The sequence below is a fragment of the Mesocricetus auratus genome, unplaced genomic scaffold, assembly GCF_017639785.1.
Source record: "Mesocricetus auratus isolate SY011 unplaced genomic scaffold, BCM_Maur_2.0 Super-Scaffold_100026, whole genome shotgun sequence".
Classification (NCBI taxonomy): Eukaryota; Metazoa; Chordata; class Mammalia; order Rodentia; family Cricetidae; genus Mesocricetus; species Mesocricetus auratus.
Genome location: NW_024429207.1, coordinates 8,400,073 through 8,423,198, shown reverse-complemented (window position 1 = coordinate 8,423,198; position 23,126 = coordinate 8,400,073). Strand labels below are relative to the sequence as shown.

Sequence of the window (23,126 nt, the reverse complement as noted above, 5' to 3'; positions counted from 1 at the left end):
AAAATCTTAACACTCATAACTATTGAATCAAAAATTTTAATTCAATGGAAAATAGTTACTGTAAATTCTTTTTTAATCAACGGAATAGGTTACTAGAAGGTGTTCTTTCTACAGACTGCACTGCTAACTTTAAAGTGGAAACCAAAAGTAACACTGACATATATTGGGGTAAATATCTCAAGAGTTTCTTCTGCATTTTCTCATTCTAATAGCATAGCTTAATTTTCATTTATGCTAAAAAAGTAACCTCATAACCAAAAGTAAAACACGAAAAGGACAGTTCCAATTCTTGACCAAGAATGTAGGATTTTGTGTATACATGTATTCCTTCACGTGCCCATCCAGACACACACTTTGGGATGCCATCAACCACTATACAAGAGTGTTACTCAGCATCTGTCCCAAGCATATCCCAGAGTTCCTCTGTGGCCTTCGTCATCACTACCCTACCTACAATAAGCTTGGCCTCTGCACTATTTTGCTATGAGGCCTCAATTTTTTTCTAAAATTGTGTGTGGTTATTATAATACCACTATCTTCTACCATAAAAAATATTAAAATTTAAAACTACACCACTGAAAATACCATGGTAATAATGTGCCATTCACTATAGGCCAAGATGGGTTAATAAAACCATTATAAATGTTATAACAATGAAACACTACAATAAGCTCATGACAAAATAGTAGTCATTTTTGGAATGTGGAATATTTCAATGCCCCCCCCGAATTATATTCAGTGGGAATCTTTGAGATCCATAAGAATTCTAAGAGAACAATATGGGATTGGGTAGTCGGTATTCAGCAGACCTCCTGGACGGTAGTGTGGGCATCAGAGCTTTTCTCTTGGATAGAACAAGTGGCCTTTAAGGAACCAAGTAACTTTTCTTAGAATTTTTTCTCACTCAATATATTGTACCATGCAACTATACACATTTAATTAGGGACATGTGATATATCAAAGAAGTAGTTATGCACATATATGGTACTTCAAGTATCATTTTTATAGAAAATCAATCAGCATGACACCATCTAGCTGGGTATGTATTGTAAAAAGACATTAAGGGTATCCCTGGGTTAAGGAAGGACTGGTTATCTGTGTTCTATTGCTAAAGTAATTGTATTTGTTTTTGTTTCTCAACTGTTTGTTTACACCCCTAGCATTTCTATCTTATACACAACATTCATAAACTACCTGAGATGCAAGTCAATTATACTCCATACCCTCTTTCCCTTCCCTTCCCTACCTACTGTGAAAACCCTAATTTTACCCATACCCTCCCTTTAGCTCCAAGTCAGCATAAGGAGACTGAAATAAAAAATGGGATATTTCTTCAGTTTTGGAGAAACTTGTGACCTTGAGATCTTTTTGCTGTGGTAGGCCATTTTTAAAGAATCTGGTCTCTGTGGTCAGCCCAGCCATAGCCCCTTCCTGAAGTTGTCAGTCTCCAGGACTAATGGCAGCTGGTATCCTCCAGGTTCCATCGAGAGCCCCTGTCTAACGAACCAGTGTTTCCTCATCCCTCTCTCTTACAGCCCCCTCTCCCAACAACTCCAACATCTGTTCCCAAGGAGCCCAACCGGAAGCCTCTCTCAGTGTCACCCTCAACAGATGGCCTGCGTAGCCCTTCCCCTCCGCCCCGGAGCTGTGTCCCTGCACCCCGTCAGAGTCCTCCGAGCGCCCCAGCTCTCTCTCCCACCCGGGTGAGCTCCTTCCTTCTTCACCTCCTCTCATGCTGTGGGGAAGCAGAGCTCAGCCTTTGTCCCGAGGCCAAGACATGGCCAGATCCTGTCTCTGCTGGGGGTTCTTCCTGCTCCTAGACCCCGACCTTTCTCCCAGGCACCCTCATCTCCACCATTCCATGCTCCCAGCCCTCCCCATCTGCAATGTCTGCACACTGCAGACCATGGCTGCCACTGATAGTTGCCAGCGACCTCGGGGACAGCAGACTGACCAATCCAGGAGAGCCCCTTGGCACCTTGTTTGGACCTATCTTCACAGTCTAGTGTTGCCACCCTTCCCCATTGTCACTACGAGGATACTTCCCCTAGTTCACGCATCAGGCTATGCCGATGGTGGCAATAGGGACCCCGGCGATGCCACGGACCCTCATTTTCATATCCTCATTTTGCTCATCGTACCTCACTTTCTCCATTCTGTCCTGCTGAGGTTTGTTGGATGAGTCGATGCGTGTTTGCGTGTGGATGCGGGCACGTGTGTTTTCATACCACACGGCATTTTCCCTCACTTCGCTCAGTATGCCTTTTCCTTCCCTTTTCCTTCACATCTGCTCTAGACTGGTCGCATAAATCCAGATGACATAGATTTAGAAAATGAGCCCTGGTATAAATTCTTTTCAGAACTGGAGTTTGGACGTCCGGTAAGTGAGGTTAGACAATTACTATAAGACAAATAGGAGGATGTTGTTTGGTTTCTAAAGCATAATCATGTCAGGAGGGAGACGTGTCACGTCAAGGACAAAAGCTGGATGAGTAAAATACCTGTGCTCCGGCTTTGTGCAAATTCGCTCTTGTACCAAATGCCTGAAGGTGTTCATTCGCTTCCCGTATGTTTTCTCCTAATCATGCACTAGAATCACATCTAATTCATTGCATGTCTATCGTGTTGAGTTAGTTTAGGGGAAAGCTGCATTGTGCACAGTGCATTTTGGTCTAGTTTAACAGTAACAAGTACCTGCCATCTTCAAGAATGATGTGCCAAGCCAATGATGTGCATCTTCCTGATGCAACTCAAAAAAATAAATAAATAAAACGAGAAAATGGACCAAAAAGGTCAAGGAATTTGCCCAAAATAGTCAAAGTTAAATCTAGGTCTTTTGTACAACAATAAAAATCTTTGGGCAGTTTCCACTATAAAGTATTGCCAGAATATCTCCACTAAAAATGATTCTTTGAAAGGAAGAGATATAACAAAAGGAAAGAATTAAAAAGCCCTGTGTACCTTGATAGTTTTGTTCCTGAGCCACCAATAGATCTCTGATTGCCAGACTCCCATGTTGAAAACCCACAGTTTGGCCCCCATGGGATCTGATTGATCTGTTTGACGCAGGGTCAACTCAGGTTTCATATTATTTCTTTTAATCATTGAATCTCTATTGAGGAATTGATTGTGGGTTTCATGTTTTCTGGAACATGCATCTTTACAAACCCTAAGCTATTGAACAGCATGTCAGTTACACTGCCCAGCAATTTTATAAAAACTCAGAATCTGTTCTTTCTCCATGTCACATAAGGATTTATAAATATACCGATCACATATTCCTTACTGGATGGCTGTGAGAGCCCTTTTAATCCATTAAAATGTAGTCTTAAGTAGCTTCATTGTATTTCTTATTGAACTAAATCAAATGTGACTGTAAATGAATATAAAACAAAATTTCCTGACATTTCTATTACCTAATAAGAGGATTGTTTCCTCCTATTTTTTTTCTGGTGTCTCCTCTTATTAAAATGTAATTTACTTCATTGGGAAAATGCTCTCTTGTTTTGCTTTATGTGTTTGCTATTATTGGGGAAGAGTTTCTAGAGACTGTACTGATTTCTGTGTTGAGCGCAAATTACCATCACTTTCTGCAATCCCCCTCAGCCACACAAGAACACCCACCTGCATGTTCTCACTTACTCCTCTGATGTCTCCTTAATTATACCTGCAATCTGCTGTGGCCAAAGACCAAGAGTGCTCGTTTGGATTTGACGAATTAAGTTTACGTATCTACTAATTGGACACAAGCAGCTTTTCACGGTGCTTGGGAATATTTACAAGCATTGCACTCTTCCTCCTAGGCTGCCATTTTGTTCCCATTCGTGTCACTCTTTATGTGTATGCGATGCCATCAGCACTCGATTTCTAACTGTTGTCACCTTTTCCACATGTCATTCCTCGCTGCCATTGACTCTCCTCCATCCATCCCATCTCTCCACTTCTGCTTATGTGGTGTATCTACCCCCAGCCTCCTAAAAAGGCTCTGGACTATGTTCAAGATCATTCTTCCGGTGTTTCCAATGAGGTAAAGACAAATTCTTCTCTCCTTCCAGCTTTCCCCCTCCATTCCCGTCAGTCTGGACGTGCATGTTTTGAATAGTTTCCTGTATTGTTCAAGCTGGTTTTGAAAACCCTCTGTATCACTGTGTTGCATGCAGTACCCTTATCTAGTCAGCGCAAAGGGGTTGACTGTTTCTGAATTCCAGGTGATGGATTTTTCCAACTGTTACTTCCAGTTAAAATATTTAGCAGCATGAAAGACCCAGCTCTTGAACCTGAGCATGTATTGACTGCCCGTTTTCATAAACTGAGAAAGGTACTCCTAAAGGGCTTCTAGAAGGCTTAGAGGTGCAGACTCAAGAGTTGAGGTTCTTGGGCCCTGGAGATGGCTCCTTAGGTAAAAGTATTTGCTGTGAAAGCCTAATAGCCTGACCTAAACCCTGGAACCCACCCACTGTTCATGAAGAGAGCATGACCTCACATGCTGTGGCAAGCATGCTACACCCACACAGACAGAAGAACATGGTATTTTTAAAAACAAAGTTTTGATTCTTACATGACCAGACACTTATTACTTATATTTATAATAAATGTTCTTAATCTTGTGTTTCACTAGATACTTGTGACTTGTGGATTTTACTATCGGTCAAGAATAGAGATAACGAATACCTGGCATGGGTATTCCAGTTTCCCAGTTCCACGCCTTAACAGATATCACTAACTCTTGGTATTGTAAATCAGGCAGCCACTACAGCAGATAATCACTGCCATGTGCAATAAGACTTAGTTGAACTCTCTGCTGACAAAAGCTTATGGGTGAGGCTGGAAAGATGACTCAGTGATTTATGAGCACTGGCTACTAACTCTTATAGAAGAACCTGGCTTTGGTTCCCAGGACCTACAGGACAGCTCACAACCATCCACAACTCTATTTGTAATACCCTCTTCTGGCCTCGACAAGCACCAGTCATACACGTAGTTCACAGGCATGCATGCAGGCAAAACACTGAACTAAAACTAAGGCAACCTTTTTTTTTAAACAATTATAATAATGTTTATGAAATTCAGTCAGATACCTAGGTGAAGAATTTATGTCAGGTCACATAAATTTTAACCTGTATAAGGAAAATACAGTATGTAAAGGAATAGAAGGGATTCTAAGCCAAACTTGGCCCTCTACAAAGAAACCAGAAGGTTATTTTGAGAAGCACTTAGAAGACACAATAGATATGTCATTGCTGTGTTAACTATCAGGCAGATAAAAGCCTCCTGTGGGCACACTCCAAAGAAGCCAGGCAGAAGAGAAGCACACAGTCAACTGATTTTGTCACAGTAGTGGCTGTGATTTCTTAAGTGAATGCAGCATTGAATCTTACTTTCATTGTAAAGCTCTCAGCCAAGAACTCAAGCTGAGGACACACAGTGTCCTGACACACAGGGATGACAGATTGCAGTCAGGGAGTTGGAAGAGCAAATACTCAAATTTCCAAAGATTTAATCTGCAAGTTCAAATTATTGATTATCTAATAACCATCATTGTGTGTGTCACAACAGGGACAAGACTGAAATTTTTTATTAAATAAAAATCAAAATCTAGAAATCAGAAACTTTTGGGAGTGTTGTATTCAGTAATTTTTCAAGATGCATATTTTATAGCTAAGCCAGCTCTCTAAAGATAATTAAATAAAACAAATAATTCTATTCTGTATGTTTTACCATTGCAGCATATGGACATCCTAAGAATTTATTTTGAAATTCAATTCAATCAAATATTTTTCTTGTATTCTCCACACCAAAATTATGTTACTGTGTTGATGAACTTTGGTTTATAATCCATTTGGGGAGAGGGATATTATTTATCATATATAGCTACATTTTTTGAGATAGGGTTTCTCTTTGCAGCTCCTGCTGTCCTAGAACTCTCTCTGTAGACTAGGCTGGCCTCAAACTCAGAGATCCACCTGCCTCCCAAGTGCTGGGATCAAATGTGTGTACCAACACCACCTGGCTCCATTTTTTAAATTCAATGTTGATGTGTTTAGATAAATGAATCGACATTTTGTAAATATTCCTCAGGTATTTTGATCAAATATTTCTGGAACTTTTTTCAAAGTAGTTGACTCATTGATTTTGAAACAGAATTTAGGAAACATCATGTTCAACTCATTGGATTTCTAGTTAAGAAAAATGGAAGGGAATAACTTTAAGGACTATATATATAGTCACCTACTAAGATGGCTGCCAAGAGAATAAATCACTAATTGTTCAGCCCTGTTTCAAAACTATTTCCTTTAAACCACACTTTTTACCACCCCTGATGGATGTATTTAAAGCTTGGCTCTTTTAGAAACTATTTTTTTGTAATCATTGAATTTTGAAATAAATTTAATGCACTTTTTCTGTTATGGTAGTGGCCAAAACACTGCATTAAAAAAACAGTTTGATAGCTAAATTAGTTGTGTCTCTTTATTTTGGGGGACTGAGAGACATTAGTGACTTTAATAGCATAGTTAACTAGGTTATTAATTTAAGAACATGGCCTTTCAGAACATGGCCTTTCAAAATGTAAGAGCATATACTCCCATAAAATATTTTGATTCTGCCTCTAATAACATTTATATGACATTTCTAGTAAAAACTGTAATTGCTTGATAATACTGAAGCTATCATTGATCAAATCAAGCATATGTTACAAATGGCATATTTTTCAAATCAAATATAACTGAATATTTGTAGATTCAGAATGAAACCTACACTTTGCTAATTTGAAACAAATTTTTAAAGGCTAGTTAAGAAACTTGTTTTCAAAATTGAATCAATAGTTTCTTAGCAGAAAGAATGAGTTAATGTCTGTCTGCCCTTGAAATGACCTTTACTTGTTAAAATAGTGATTGGATGCAAATGGTGAACAGATTGTGTTTGGTAAAATGGACTAGTGCTTTTCTTGGGACTCTTTTTCTCATCTGGAGTGCCATAATTATTTTGCCTTCATTATTGGCCTATTTCTATTACCTTATAATTGAAGTTCCTCTTACGATACAGAAAACCAAAGCATAGTTTTTAGGTGATTCAGCTGTGACATGAGTTTGATACCAGAACCCATACTGTGTAAGGAGAGAATTGACTCCCTCATGTTCTGACCTCCACACACACACCATGGTATGTACACACACACACCCCAAACACATACACACTAAATATTTAAAAAATTAAACTTTTTTTGTTTTTTTTTTATATTTTATTTTCCAGTTTAAATTTAGATAAGAAACGAGGTTGCTTCACAAGTCAGTTCCAGGTCCCTCTCCCATTCCCTCCCCTCCTCCTGTGCCCTCCCCCCAAACCCCCCCCCCCCCGTTATCCCCTCATTCCCCCAGGGAGGGTGAGGCCTTCCATGGGGGTGTCCATAGTCTGTCATTTCATATAGGGCAGGGCCTAGACCCTTCCCCAAGAGTTCAGGGTGAGAGTGCACCTCACATTGTTCTATGGGAGTCCAAAGTCCATGTGTATACTCGGGATGGGTACTGATCTGCTGCCCAAGGCTCAATAGATTCCCTAGGCCTCCTCACTGACACCCAGATTTGGTTTTTATGAGACAGGGTTTCTCTGTATTGTTTTGGAGGCTATCGGTCCAGCCAAGCCTCGAACTCACAGAGATCCGCCTGCCTCTGCCTCCCGAGTGCTGGGATTAAAGGTGTGCGCCACCACTGCCCGGCTTAAACTTGTTTTAACTTATTTGGATTATGAAAAACAGGACAAGGAAGAGTGATCAATTTGTCCTAACTCAGAAACATACATTATCAATTTTTCATACAGTTTTATTTCATATTGCAGTATTTTCCAAGTGTATCATAACTGGGAGCTCATATTTGTGATCTTATTAGGAGTAATCTGAGAGAATCTGACCCTTTAAGTGGTCAGGTTGTCCCATAAAACCTGTGACCCAGCCGGGTGGTGGCGCACGCCTTCAATCCCAGCACTCGGGAGGCAGAGGCAGGCAGATCTCTGTGAGTTCGAGGCTGGGCTGGACCGACAGCCTCCAAAACAATACAGAGAAACCCTGTCTCATAAAAAAAAAAAAACCTGTGACCCACAGGTAGTGATACTCTGAGGCCCTCTGATACCACTTCTGCAAACATGTAGAATTATCTAATATTATTTTACTTATTTTCTTTCTTCCTTACTATGTTTCCCTTATTTTCTAGTATCCAATTCAGACAAATTCAAATAATTATGTAAACTTGTCAGATAGTAGAGCAATTTTCTGCTCTCATATCTGTTGAGAACATAGGAATGTAAGAACATAGGAATGTAAGAATTTTCTAAGAAGTATAAATATTAAATATGCTTTTCCTGTTCAAAATGAGGAAAGAATGTTTTCATGCCAACAAATCCTTTGTTTTATGGGTAAGATTCCATTCTCAATCAGTAATACAGAATTAAAGCAAAATATTATGCATGAGGCAGGTCAAGCTGATCTACATAAAATTCATAAAGCTATAATCTAGTGTTTCATTGGGAAACTGATAGTATTTACCAGTCAATCAAAAAGAATAGTAGGAATCACTTATAAATTAAGCTACCGTTCCATCTAAGTAGATTTTTAATATCCTGATTTTAAAATTCTCTATATAGGAATTTAAGATAAAATTAATCAACTCTTGCCTTTATAGTTGACCATTTTAGGCAAACATTTTCAAAATATAACCTTGATTTTTCAACAAACCAAAGTTCATCTATGATAATGAATTAAGCAATGAACATGACCAAAGCCAAAAGTATATTCCTTGGGAATAGGTTACAATACAGCTGCTTCTACCTTGCAGTGTCCCCTCAGTAACTCAATACCAGTCCTCTCTTGTAATGTAGACATTGCAGCAAGTGTCTCAGAAACAGCCATGCACAATAAGAGCTTTCTATCTACTGCTTCTGCGTGGGATCGGTTGTAGTGTACATTCAGAATGAGACAGGTAAAGCATACCATTTAAAGGAGTGTATCTTGAGTCACTCAGTCATGTATTTTAAATTAATTCTGAACTCAAGTGCTCAAGATTTATAAGTCTGTACCTGGCTGAAGTCCCACATAATTTGGGTTAATTTTCAATCAAATTCTGTGCATTTTATGAATATGTGTGTTTATAGAGCAAGGACATTCAAGTTTCACTTATATGCTGTATTTTCAAGGTAATACCTGGCAATAGCAATGAAATTTTAAAGAACTTCACATTTTATAAGGATTTAATGATAACTGCAAATATTTTCTTGCAGATAAAGCCAATCCTTCATGTAGAAAGAGCCTACTTATCTCAGCAGTTGTTGAGAGCCTGAAGTTAATGCAATGCTGAAGATACCTTTGGTTCTTCATTCACTTCAGTGTTCCTCATGATAATGTGACTGGTTCTGCTCTTTTCTTTTTCTTCCTGATGAAATGAATGTCTTGATTGTGTTACATCACGAAATGCAGTGTAGCTTGTTAAAAGGGAACTCAAAGACATGTTATCCTTTAGGAAAGACATTTTTTTGTAATCACAATAAATGACTCTTTTGATCACTACATTTAGACTCTAATTTTAGAGTATCCTTTTTAGAACGAAAAACTCAATGGTGACAAATAAATGAAAATTGCTATTGTAACTCTTTTCCTGAGACTGATGTCCTATCTTAACAGGCCTCCATCTATCAGTCCTCCGTTGACAGAAGCCTGGAAAGACCCAGTAGGTAAGGATCTCATGACATTACGCTAACAAAATATTCTATGCCAGCAGTCACTTCCTCAATAGTAATCCTCCTTAGTGAAATACTGATGAAGATCACATAACTCTTGTTCTTATTTAAGTACCAGACCTCATGTTTGATTTATATGTTTGCATATCACTTTATATGATCACATCCAAGAGTTTGTTAAAACTTGACAATGTCATCCTTCACAGGGGTCAGTTCTGCCCAGTGATGCCTTTGCTTCCCACAACCTCTTTTATTCCAATGAGGGTTGAAAATAACTAAGTCTTGATGTTGCTTTAGAAGCATTTTATAAATTAAAAACTACTGCTATTTAATTATACTTTGATCACACAAATAAATGTTTTCACTATATTTCAAGGCATCCCATGTCCATAAGTATACTCAACCCATTGACAACACCATGAGTTAAAAACTAGTCAACAACTTATCTTTGAAGACACTAAGCTTCAGTAACAGATTGAAACAGAAAACAGACTAAAACAACTTCTCACCACTAGTCATAACTGACCTCAGAACCGACCAATCTAAGCTCCTATGATGGGTTCTAAATATCATACTTAATTGAAACTATCATGCTCATTTCAGCTGCACATATGTTAATTGAAACTATCACTAAAATTCAGGTATAGTTCAATAGCAATTAATATTGCACAGTGTCATCATGGTTGTTTACATAATGACAGTGACTTGGAAGACAGTATGTAGCATGTATCCAATTATTTATAAATGTTTTTTTAAATACTACCCTACTCAAAACTATGATCAAAAAATCTCCCTTTCTTTATAAACCACCAACATCATTTTTTACAATTGTTTAATGGAAATTTTTTCTTTTTTTCTTTCTAAATTTAAATTAGAAACAAGGTTGCTTCACATGTCATTAACAGCTTACTTGCTGACTAGATTTTTAATCACTCATGATTTAAATAGAAAATATTGGAATTCTGAAACACATTAGGAAAGCAAAAGATCATCTTTTTAGGTAAAAGAGACTTTTTGCTAGATGACTAACTCTCCTTAATACATAAAACGAAATATATACGAAACAAATAAGAATCATAACACCAGATTACCAAGAACAGTAGGTTCACTGCAGGGCAATTTTTACTTTAAAGGGTAATTATGAACACACACAGAGAGAGAGAGAGAGAGAGAGAGAGAGAGAGAGAGAGAGAGAAAGAGAGGGTGCAACCAGCATATGAATGTTTACAATTGTTTTTCAAAATTTCCAAGTCCTAGAGTCCACAAAGATGTTATTTCTTAGGTAAGCGAGTAAACAACTCTGGGCCACCTGTATTATAGAATATGATTCATCAATAAGAAGAAATAAGCTATCAAGTGACAAAAAGTCATGGGAAAATGTGGAGACATAGTGCCGCTGGGAGGATGTTCATCAAGGATGCATGAAACCCTTGGTTCATTCCCCAATACCACATTAAAAACTAGGCATGGTGAAAGAGGCCTGTAATCTCAGCACTTGGTAGGTACAGACGGGACAATCAGAAACGCAAAGTCATCCTTGGCTACATAGTGAGTTTGAAGTCAGCCTGGATTACATTATTTGTTTTATATATGTGTGCCTGAGTGCATATATGTATACCAGGTGCATACAGGTGTCTGAATGCAGGAAGAGGGCACTAGATTCCATGGAACTGGAGTTATAGATAGTTGTGACAAAATATATAAATACCTGCCAAGTGTAGGTACAGGAACTGAGTCATCTCTCCAACCCCACAAAGCAGCTGGATAAAAAGGCACATTACTAAATGGAAGAAACAAATCTGAAAAGATTACATATTATCTGATCCCATGTAACATTTGGAGACAGAGGATCATAGAAACAAGATCAATGGTTTTTAGGAAACAGAGACAAAGAGAAAACAATATCCAGGGGATCTTTGGTAGGAGTAAAAGTATTCTACAAGGCACGTTCATGATGGATGCATTCCATTACACATTTACAAACCCCTAAAGTGTGTCACAGACAGCAGGAACCCTATATATAAAAGATAGATTGAGAGATGGCATATGCAGATAGGATCATTAGCTGTTACTCATGCCCATAGAAGATGTAAAGAGAAAGATGCTCAGGAAGGAAGGAGTGGCATAGAGGAGCTCTCTGCTCAAGTGTCTGTTGATCTCTGCAGAGGACTGGTTCTAAAACTCACCAAGGATACCAAAATTTACTGACTCAGAAATGTCTTAAAAATGGCATAATATATTTACACTGCCAGACAGTGGTGTGCACACCTGCAATCACAACACTGAAGAGGCAGAGACAGGCTGATCTGTGAGTTCAAGGTCAGCCTGGTCTACAGAGTGAGTTCCAGGACAGCCAAGGCTACACAGAGAAACCCTGTCTCAAAAAAACCAATTATATATAACCTACCCGTGGTCTCCTATATACTCTGAAATATGTACAATGCCTAATGAAACACAAATGCTATTAAAACGAGTTGTTGGGACTAGAGAAAGGGCTCAGTGAGCAAGAGCACTTGCTGCTCCTAAAAAGACCCCAGTTGACAGTTCACAACCATCTGTAACTGTAGTTCAGGGGATCCTGTGCCCTCCTCTGTCCTCCACCGGCACCCGGCACTTGGTATGGCACATAGACACATACGCAGGTAAAACACTCATACACATGGATAAAAATGAGTAAATGTTACATAAGTGGCTAATATAATGGATCACATGGGGAATAAAAGTGCAAGTCTGTACATGTTCAGTAGCCATCCAGTTCTTAATATTTCCAGTACACAGTCAGTTGAACATATAGATAAGAAAAGCCTATACAGTCCAATCAGATATTCTGTAACTTGAAACTTCCCTTTAAAAATGAAGTTAATACACTTTTTAAAGATGAATCTAAGGAAAGTTTGTGAATGTAAAGGGATAAATTTCTCACCACGCAGCTTTGTGTGTAGGTCGGATGTTAAGCCCTTATCTAATGTAGCTTCGGTTTTCTTGCACAATGTGTTAACCTCTTCCGGTCCCTAACAAAGTGACACTGATTCCCTCTGGCAGTTCTGCAAGCATGGCTGGTGACTTCAGGAAACGGAGGAAGAGTGAACCTGCAGTGGGCCCACCCAGAGGCTTGGGGGATCAGAGCGTGAGCAGGACCAGCCCTGGCCGGGCAGACCTCCCAGGATCAAGCTCCACATTTACAAAGTCATTCATTAGTTCTTCTCCTTCCTCTCCCTCAAGAGCCCAAGGTGAGCCACAGTAAATGAACAAAGCTTGCTAGTTCACAATCTAGCCCAGAGTACGCGAGGGTCAATCCCATGATTGTGACTTATACATGTTTTACTTGTTGTGTCCTGAAGCAAATGCCATCTTGCAGCAAAGCCATTACTCCTACCTAATCCAATTTAAGTTGGCAAACCATTTTAGTGTCTTAAAGAGCTCAAACTAACATTTGTTACTATTTTCTCAAAAATATATTGAATTTATTATTTTTTTAAAAACTCAAAGTATTAAATAATTTACTGTCATTTTGTAGAAATTCATTTATAGGCTTTTACGTAGGCAATTTTTCTAATGTTATTTTAGATAACTAAATTTGTAGAATAAGAATTACAAACAGCAACAGAAAAATTTCGCTTAAAACATGCAATGGGGTACTTTAAATTCTGGATTAGAAAGTAATTTATTTAAGGCATGCCTTTAGTCATTTGCTCTATTTCATTCAACCTTCATTTGTATGGTAGAGTATAACATTCTATCAAGCAACACAGTGGTCCACAATAGTTTACAATAAATACATATTGGCTTGATGTCACAAACACAAAATTTAGAAATGAGAGGCCTTAATGAGATGACTCAGTGGGCTAAGGTCCTTGCCACCAAGCTGGTCAACCTGAGTGTAATCACCAGGACTCATATAGTAAAAGAGATAACAAACCCCCCCAACAAGTTGTCTCCTGACCTCTACTTAAATGTACACATACACGAGAGAGAAAAAGATGAAGGAAGGAAGGCTGGCCACTTCTTCAGATGGCCTTCTCTTTGGAAATGCAGTAAGCTAAGCATCAAATGGACACAGTTGCTTGTTTGGGTCTCTGATAGACTATTTGGGTATTTTTTTTCTTTTGAACCATGATTTATTGACTCAGTAGCATGCCAAATCTGGGGCCCCATAATCTCCTCTAGTCTTTGAGAGCTAAAATAGAAGAGAATAGCTTTTCAAAACATGTAAAAGCAATGAGTTGTGATAGAGGCATCCATGAAGTAAGACAGAGTGGGGGACATCTAACAATAGTATGCACTGAACCTGTTGCCATACGGTGGTTAAAGCAAAGCAGTAGCTGGTGTGCAAAAGACAGACTGTTTACGATGACTGGTCTCTGTGTAGGTGGACGGTTGGGCTGCCTAGGACCTAACTCTCATCCTATCTATATTCTACTCATCTACACCGCAAATAACCTAAGTAACAAGTCAGTCGTGAAATGCCACGGATCCATCACTCTTGGATACAATCCAAAATGAAAAAGGATCCTGATAAGTTTAAGAATTCTTCTTACCATAGAGAGTTAAATCAAGTTCCTTTCCAAAGCATCACATATCAACTGAATGAATTACCAATTTTTGGAGAATTCAGGGGATATTGTAATTCATAAAAAATTTGTCATAGAGACAGCCACGCTGTTAGCTTAATAGATAAGAGTTATGTATTGGGCATGTCTTGTTGCCCAAAAGACAGTCGAGTTATGTAGTAGGAATGTGTTAGCTACATCAAGTACATTTCCTGTGTGGCTTGGTTTACTGTAGTATCTGCAAAGTTGCACTCAAAACTATGATTGTGTTTTAGCATCAGATATTCCTCTTTAATTGAAACTATGTATGTGAAGGTGCCTAGATTAAACCATGCTAACTGCCTTCTCTTTGCTGTGCTAAGACTGACATGCTTTCCTCTCTTTGCGAACCTTTTAACTTCTCCAAATGTCTTTCTCCTGCCATGCTGCTCTGGATTGAAAGGTGGGGATGATAGCAAAGTATGTCCACCCCTTTGCAGTTACTCAGGGCTCAATGGCGCCCCCTCTAGGGAGCTAGAGTACTGTAGCGCCTATAGACAGCATTTGGATGTCCCCCGGGACTCTCAAAGGGCCATCACCTTCAAGAATGGATGGCAAATGGCCCGGCAAAATGCAGAGATCTGGAGTAGCACCGAAGAGACCGTGTCCCCAAAAATCAAATCACGTAGCTGTGATGATCTCCTGAATGATGACTGTGACAGTTTCCCAGACCCTAAAACCAAGTCAGAAAGTATGGGTTCCTTGTTATGCGAGGACGACTCCAAAGAAGGTTGCCCCATGATGTGGACTTCCCCCTACCTCCAGGAAGTGTGCGGTAACAGCAGATCTAGAATCAAACACAGGTCAGCCCATAATGCCCCGGGCTTCCTCAAAATGTACAAGAAAATGCATCGCATCAACCGCAAGGATTTGATGAACTCGGAGGTAATTTGCTCTGTAAAGTCCAGGATACTGCAATACGAAAAGGAACAGCAGCACAGGGGTCTGCTGCATGGGTGGAGCCAATCTTCCACTGAGGAGGTGCCCAGGGACATGGTACCCACCCGCATTTCAGAATTTGAAAAACTGATACAGAAGTCCAAGTCTATGCCCAATCTGGGGGATGAGATGTTGTCTCCTGTAACCTTAGAACCCCAACAAAATGGTCTGTGTCCCAAGAGGCGGTTTTCTATTGAGTCTCTGCTGGAGGAAGAAACTCAGGGTAGACAGCCTTCTCAGGGTCAGCGAAACTGCAAATCTAAAACCCTAGTGCCCATCCACATCGAAGTCACCAGCGACGAGCATCCCAGAACACACATAGAGTTTTCCGACAGTGACCAAGATGGAGTTGTGTCTGACCATAGTGACTATGTGCACGTTGAAGGGTCATCCTTTTGCAGTGAAAGTGATTTTGACCATTTCTCATTCACGTCCTCTGAAAGCTTCTATGGATCCAGCCACCACCATCACCACCACCATCACCACCACCGGCACCTCATCAGTTCCTGCAAAGGCCGATGCCCAGCCTCTTACACTCGATTTACCACCATGTTAAAACACGAAAGAGCTAAGCATGAAAACATTGACCAGCCCAGAAGGCAAGACATGGACCCTGGCCTATCTAAACTTGCATTTCTAGTCAGCCCCGTGCCTTTCCGCAGGAAAAAGAATGTGACTCCCAAAAAACAGACTGAACAGGCCAAATGCAAAGCCTCTGTAGTTGAGGCTCTGGACTCTGCCCTCAAGGACATCTGCGACCAAATCAAGGCTGAGAAACGGAGGGGGAGCCTTCCAGACAACAGTATATTGCATAGGCTTATCAGTGAACTGTTGCCCGAGATCCCTGAAAGGAATTCATCCCTTAACGCTCTGAGAAGGAGCGCCGGGCACCAGCCCTTCCACCCACTGCCTCAAGATGGTGCTATTCACTGTCCACTCTACCAAAATGACTGTGTGAGGATGGCCCACAGTGCCTCCTTCCCAGACGTGGACACAGTCAACAGCGGCTACCACGCACAGGACTATGGTAGCGCACTGAGTCTCCAAGGTGGATGAACTTTTCTTTCTCTTTCCCTTGTGGTTCAGCTGCCATCCTCCCACTCATTCTTTTTTTTTTTTTTCATCCTGCACCTCTCATCCGCTACTGAGCCATGAGACCACTTGACGTCATTATGTGTTACAAAGCAAACCTGTGTTGTGCAGACGTGTCTGACCCGGTAGTTCTCATTTGCCTGTGTGGTATTTGATGTTCATGTGTTGACTGACAGTAATCATCAATTCCTACACATTTGCTCACTTCAAAATAAAGGCCTAGTTTGTCACTTAATACTAGGGTTAAAGCAAGTAGGACTTTGAGAAGACAAATGAGATGTCAAGTCTTCATGTCATATGTCATTACTGCCTGCGTGTATTTGCACTGATGCTATGCAACATGCTTCACAAACAGGAAATTATAATGGTTTTAAAATCCGGTTCTGGGCATTTTCACATTAAATTATGTCAGAATCCAACTTCCTAACAAAATAGACATTTTCCTCAGTTATCTAACATCCTATAATTCAATATCTGCATCCCTAAGATATCTTTTGATTGATTATTAATCAAAGTTAGTAGTTTCCCAGCCTCTTTCTTGATTTCCATATTAACGTTAGAACATTGTACCTGTTCACTCAAAGAAATGCGTCCCCACTCAGCACGTGTGTGTGTATGTGTGTGTGTGTGTGTGTGTGTGTGTGTGTGTGTGTATACACATATAGGGCCCACTCAGCATGTGTGTGTCTGTGTATACATATGGGGGGAGCTTTTGCCACAGGCATCACCTAATTTAAACCCCCAAAAGTCAATGGATACGTATTATTCTAAGTGCTGTTTTACAGCAGAGGAATTGATAGGCAAAGAGCACATAATTTCTCAGTGTCACACAGATTACAATAATGACAAGAGAATTCAAGACCCCATTAACTCAAAATATATAATGTAAAATATAATTTCTAAGGGAAAAGGAAAACAAAACATAGTAACTACTGGATATTTTATTTATTACCATTTACCTTCACTTTAATTTATACTGTACAACATGCTGGAAAACAATAAATTAGAGTAAGTAGGGTTGGAGAGATTTCTCAGTGGTAAGGAACCCTTGTTCCTGCCTCTTCCAGAGGACCCAGGTTCCATTCCCAGTGTGCACACGGTAACTCACAACTGTCTATAATTTCAATCCCACAGAGTCTAATGCCCTTTTCTGACCTCCAAGGGCACTGAACATACATGGTGCCAGACAACATTCAGACAAAAATCTAAAAACCCATACACAAAGATATATATAATAAAATGATATATTGAGAAATAGAATAGCATAATAGTAAAATAATTTAATTTGTTTTATAAATAGGCTTATAAATTTTAAATTCAATAAATTATTTAGAATTTCTAATTAGTTTCTATTTATACTAAAGTTTCATCCAATCTTTTAAACTACCTTCTTCAATTTTATGATCCTCCACATAAGCATAGTACGTTATCAAAACATGAGTTTGAAACACTGAAAAAATTATACTGTACATAAATAAAATTTACCTTAATTATTTGTATTATTTAACACACTTAAATGTGCTAAAGAGAATAAATATTTTTTAAACTTAGACCCAGGTACACAGATAAAATTCCATGATGCCGCCAGAATATAGGCAAACTTTAGTTACATTCCCTCATGCAAGTCATACAACTATGCAAGCTTTAAGAAAGAGAGGGAAATTCACAGTCATAATCTTCAAATGTAATTATTTATACTTTGCTTTAATGTGAACAAGACTTCAATATACCATAAGCAATTTGGCAATTTCATCTGAAGACTTTCTGGTTAACATTTTGTTTTCTGTAATAATTTACTTTCTGATTAGTTGAACATTCATGTACAAGGAAAAGGCATAAAGGATATAAAATCATAAGACCCAGTAACGAGAATTTACAAACAGAAAGAAAAACACACACACACACACACACACACACACACACACATACACAGAGGGTGGGGAATATGACCATAGTCCTGTCATGCTTACACTTTCTTTCATTTCATCATTACTTCTTAAATTGCATTTGATATAACGTTTCTTTCTACAAATGTGTAACTTTTAAATTCTTTATATATCTTATGATAATAATTTTATATTGGAACCAAAAAAGGAATAGAAATATTAAGCATGATAAAATTAGAGTATGAAAACCCCTACAACTGTGAATCATCTACACCAAGGATTGCAGTGCAATTGGCAATATGATGATAGTATTTTCTATGTGATTATAATATTTCTGTTGTTTGTTTCACATTTTCAATGTGCATGTGTGTCTTATATCATACTTTACAGTTAATTATGAGTTTTCCATCCATGTTCTCGCTAGTGACACCTCTCCAAACTTGGGGGGTAAAGTAATTGCCACCAGGGGAAAGTGGCTAACCTTTCAATGAAACCACATGTCATTCTGGTTCGCCTTATCATTTCCAACAGACCACGAGTCGCCTAGAAGCCACTCATCTACTTTGACTGACTTGGGCAGAAGTGCATCACGGGAACGAAGAGGAACTCCAGAAAAAGAGGTACTTAGTTTAACAGTTTGTAAAAGACCTTCTGAGAAAGCACTTACCAGTCAAATGTGTACCTCAGACAAGGGGAGAATTCAGAATGAGGCCTGACAGCAACAACAAGAGTCTAGAAGGAGTTCTGCTTAGAGCCTGTGTCTAGGGCCTGAGCTCCAGTCACTCCCAACTTGGGATGTACTTTGGGCAATGAGGCCTTTCTGAGTCTTGGCCTGATAGCCATGAACTAATCGAGTTCTGATTAGCCTACCTTGTGGAGGGAGGAGAGTTTCTACATAAGTACTTTTGCTGGAGAGGAAGCTCTTATAGACCACCGGCTCCTGGTCCATCACCTTAAGCCAGAGCTTAACCACCTACTCTTAACTGCCTTGGACCATGAGGGCTTGAAGGAAACTAAAAACCGAGCTCCGACTGACAGATGTCTGACATACCCTGTGGGACCTCTGTGAAGTCATGAGAATCACAATGGGGAGAGAAGGGGTGAAGAGATTACTGGTTGGTGGGAAAAATAGAACTCATATGACTATGTTGTTCCTCAAGTATATTTGTGGGCCCCGGAGTTTGAGGGTAGGCATGGGCATCACTTCATAACTAAAAGGTAAGCCAAAGGATTCCTGAACCCTCCCGTTCCTCTTTTGTTGGCTAATTAACCTCTTGATAACTGGGCTACTACTTCCTAGATAATCAGTGAAGAATGTAAAACTCCCTTTGTTTCTTTTGTTTCTTTTATCATGATTGAGACAGACTAGCACCAACCCACAAAGGTTAGAGCAGCTGGCCCTCCACAATTGTATGTCTGTGGTATTCAAAAATGACACACCTAGGACAGAATCCTTGGTGGGCATTTTATCCTATTGTGGCATTAATCTGCTTTAGTTCCTGAAGCAAATGCTAATGAAGAAATCAGCTACCGTATCCCCATGTAGCTCACTAGTCTAAGGGTAGCACTAACTGATACATTTGTAACTTGTACATATCACTTACATGTGTTATATTGTTTATATGAAATATAAAATGTTTAAATTAGTGCTAAATATTTACCTTTCTTTTCAGAAATTGCCTGCAAAAGCTGTCTATGATTTCAAAGCTCAGACATCTAAGTAAGTAGAATAAAAACTCACTATGTGTTTGAATTTCATGTTACTGTTGTAGGGAGGTATATATGTGTGTGTGTGTATCATTGAGATGTGTTACAAATAAGACTCACATTAATGGAGCACAATGAATTCAGAATAGGAAAATAAGGAATAAAGATTATTTTTTCTAGGATTTTTCCTGTCAAAAATGAATTCTTTTTACAAGTTATAGGGAGCAACTATCTCTACCTAGAGAGAGGAGATTGACCTCATTTACTTGTTCAGCTGCATCAAGGACAGTCCATAGATGGTAACCTGCGCACAGATGGTCCTGTAGTGACTGCCCAGTCTCTTAGCTTAGAGCGTCTAAGGAAAACCCTGCTCCTGCTCTGTGCTCCCTGAACATTGATGTTTTCCTAGTCCCGTGTTGTGTTCTTTCAGCCCATTTCTTTGGGAACGTCTTCACCTGAAAGGCAAGGCAGGTAAATCAGGAAGACTAGTGCTAAGCACACAGTAGATCTACATGGAGGGGGATGTCCCTTCAAAGCATGCCCCTCCCCCCATCACCAGAAAGCCTCTCAGTTGGCTTCACCTCAAAGTGTCTATCACAAGCTCACAGTAATGCTTAGCTGGGGAAAAAGCCTATAACAAAGGGCCCTCGTGAAGCATTCGAGACACAAACCACAGCATAACAGCATTTTGTTTCCTCTGTACTCCAGTCCCAGTTACTGTTCTTAGGTCATGATGTGACATTTTGTAAGACGTTATGAGAAAACGACATCAAAGACATTCATTTAATTTATTCTTTGTGAGAGGCCATCAGAAATTTTCCTAATATGTCCTACCAGAAGGGTATCTGCCTAAAGCTCAAAGGGCGTTCCATGAAGTTGAAAGGGAAGGTGGAGGGTATGGTAGACAGGAGAATGGAAGGAGCGGGGGTTGGCTTGATCAAAATACACTGTATACATGCATAAAAAAGTATTTTGAAACATCAATGATAAAAGTAAAAAAGCCCACAAGATTTGGAATCAATGAGATGACTCAGTGGGTAAAGGTTCTTGACACCAAGACTGCCAACCTGATCCTCTAGTTTCTTATAATGGAAGAAACAATACCTACAAGTTGTTGTCGGATCTCTACACATGGTATTATGTGTGTGCACATACACCGGCACACTCAGATAAATGCAAAATAAATAAAATGAGCTTCAAAGAGAAGATGACATGCATCACAGAAGAGACCAGGACTATGGCGGCATCACTGACTTCAGATTGCCCCACATGCCACGCCCCTCTTCCATGGACCCCATCCTCTTCTGGGGTTCCCTGATGGAGAGTCAGGGAACCTTGCTCTCCCATGTTGTTGTGGAGAGAAAGGCCAAGGCGCCTTTCTGTCTGCACCATTCCACTTGTCACTGAAAACATGAGGTGGTCTGTCTAATGAACTCCATGAGAGCTTTTGGGGAAGTAGATTCGCCAACCCCCACAGAAGCCCAAAAAGAAAGTGGGTCTGTTCATCCTTAAATAGCTTAGTCTTATTATAACTTAATGGTCCTCCTCTTGTTCTTTTCTCAGAAGGTATAAAGAGAACACCCGTCACCTCCAATGTAGCTCTGCATTTGACCTAAAAATCAGGGTGATGGGCAACTTGTGTAACTTTCAAGACTCACACACCCAAATACCTCTGAAACTGCATAACAGGCCAGTTTTAGTCCCTTTAAGTGGCAAAAAAGATATAATATGAACAAGATATATATTAAATATGCATTGAAAGCTATCTTTATTATTTAACACCTCAAAACTAATCATTCTAAAACTAAAGCTAACTAACTCACCCAACAAAATGTCTCAATTTTAGATAGAAGAGATGACATCTCATTTCCAATAGGTCCACAGTAGCCAGTATTTTAAACGCAATAAAAATACAGCCAATTTATCAAAATGGGACTCTAGCTCTGACATAAGAGGGGCAGAGCTTTGAAAACTAGAGAATAATATAACTTTCTCTTTACTGGATATATCCAGAATCCTTAATGCATGCCTATATTAAGTAGAAAAGTTCTATATTCATATTAAAATTAATTGCCTGTAATTTCCATACACATTCAAAAATATTAACTTGATGTTTAGAAATGCTCCTGCTACAAGCCAAAATATTAGATTATAAACATTGTATGTGACTATAGACTAGCAAGGTCACAATAATCTGTCCCCTCTTTCAAATATCATGTCATTGCAGGAGGCAATTTATACAGGGTGTGATCCAGATACTTGCTCTTCAAAATCATTTCCAAGATTACATAAGTGACTTCCAAAAATTTGTAAGGAAAATCCTTATCTAACTGGGCTTGGCAGATGCTTTCATGTGGGGAGTGAATTTCTCAGATAATTATGCAATGTCAATCATGAGATTATTACTCATACAGAAAGAGTCCATTGGTCATGTCTCTTCCAGGGAGCTATCATTTAAGAAAGGAGATACTGTCTACATCCTCAGGAAAATCGACCAGAACTGGTATGAGGGGGAACACTACGGCAGAGTGGGCATCTTTCCAATCTCATACGTAGAGGTACGTCCTTTCTCCTCACCTCCAGAAGGATGCTGTTCCAAAGGTCATCACAAGTCTAAGAACCAGTAACTGTTCTCCATTACAGAAACTAACACCTCCAGAAAAAGCACAACCTGCCAGACCACCACCCCCGGTCCAGCCTGGAGAGATTGGCGAAGCCATAGCCAAATACAACTTCAATGCAGACACAAATGTGGAACTCTCCCTGCGAAAGGTGACCTGGCTGTGTTCTTCACTGGGGTTTTTTCACAGACTGTACAATTCTGAACACAAGATAGATTAACTTGTTTTCTAGAACGTCCTTCTAGCTGTACCTTCTAGGTTTGCTCTTTAATTAACAGCTTGCTAACTTTGTTCTGCCCCCCTTGTAGTTTTGAGTAAAGAGTTAAATAAAGTTATCTGGCTTTAGCCTGCCCACTGCAGGAAGCATAATAGTGATTAGAAATGCCTACTATTGCAAAAGTCAACGTTTCTATTCAAATGGCCTGAATGGCATAGCCACTCATCAATCAGAATGGATGCTGGTGTTAGCCTGTCCTGGTGAGAGCAGGGGAATGTTAGCCCACTCCACAGCTATTCTAGGTCACCATCTTTGCCCCTTGCTTTTTATTCACTCTTTGTCAATTCTCAGG

General features: G+C 39.5%; 1 protein-coding gene across 31 annotated transcripts in view; it reads left to right on the top strand.

Moving 5' to 3' along the window:
- The window catches only part of Sorbs2 (sorbin and SH3 domain containing 2), a 300,895-nt gene that overhangs the window by 255,949 nt on the left and 21,820 nt on the right, over positions 1–23,126 (top strand). For 17 of the 31 annotated variants that reach the window (XM_040731909.1, XM_040731910.1, XM_040731913.1 and 14 more), the window contains 10 exons: positions 1,536–1,703; positions 2,297–2,380; positions 3,971–4,027; positions 9,668–9,717; positions 12,766–12,953; positions 14,716–16,299; positions 18,761–18,849; positions 19,903–19,949; positions 22,380–22,494; positions 22,580–22,708. In XM_040731909.1, the coding sequence (XP_040587843.1) occupies positions 1,536–1,703; positions 2,297–2,380; positions 3,971–4,027; positions 9,668–9,717; positions 12,766–12,953; positions 14,716–16,299; positions 18,761–18,849; positions 19,903–19,949; positions 22,380–22,494; positions 22,580–22,708 (2,511 nt within the window). The remainder of the gene's footprint in view (positions 1–1,535; positions 1,704–2,296; positions 2,381–3,970; positions 4,028–9,667; positions 9,718–12,765; positions 12,954–14,715; positions 16,300–18,760; positions 18,850–19,902; positions 19,950–22,379; positions 22,495–22,579; positions 22,709–23,126) is intronic. The other 14 variants (XM_040731929.1, XM_040731936.1, XM_040731930.1 and 11 more) reach the window with 8 other exon arrangements.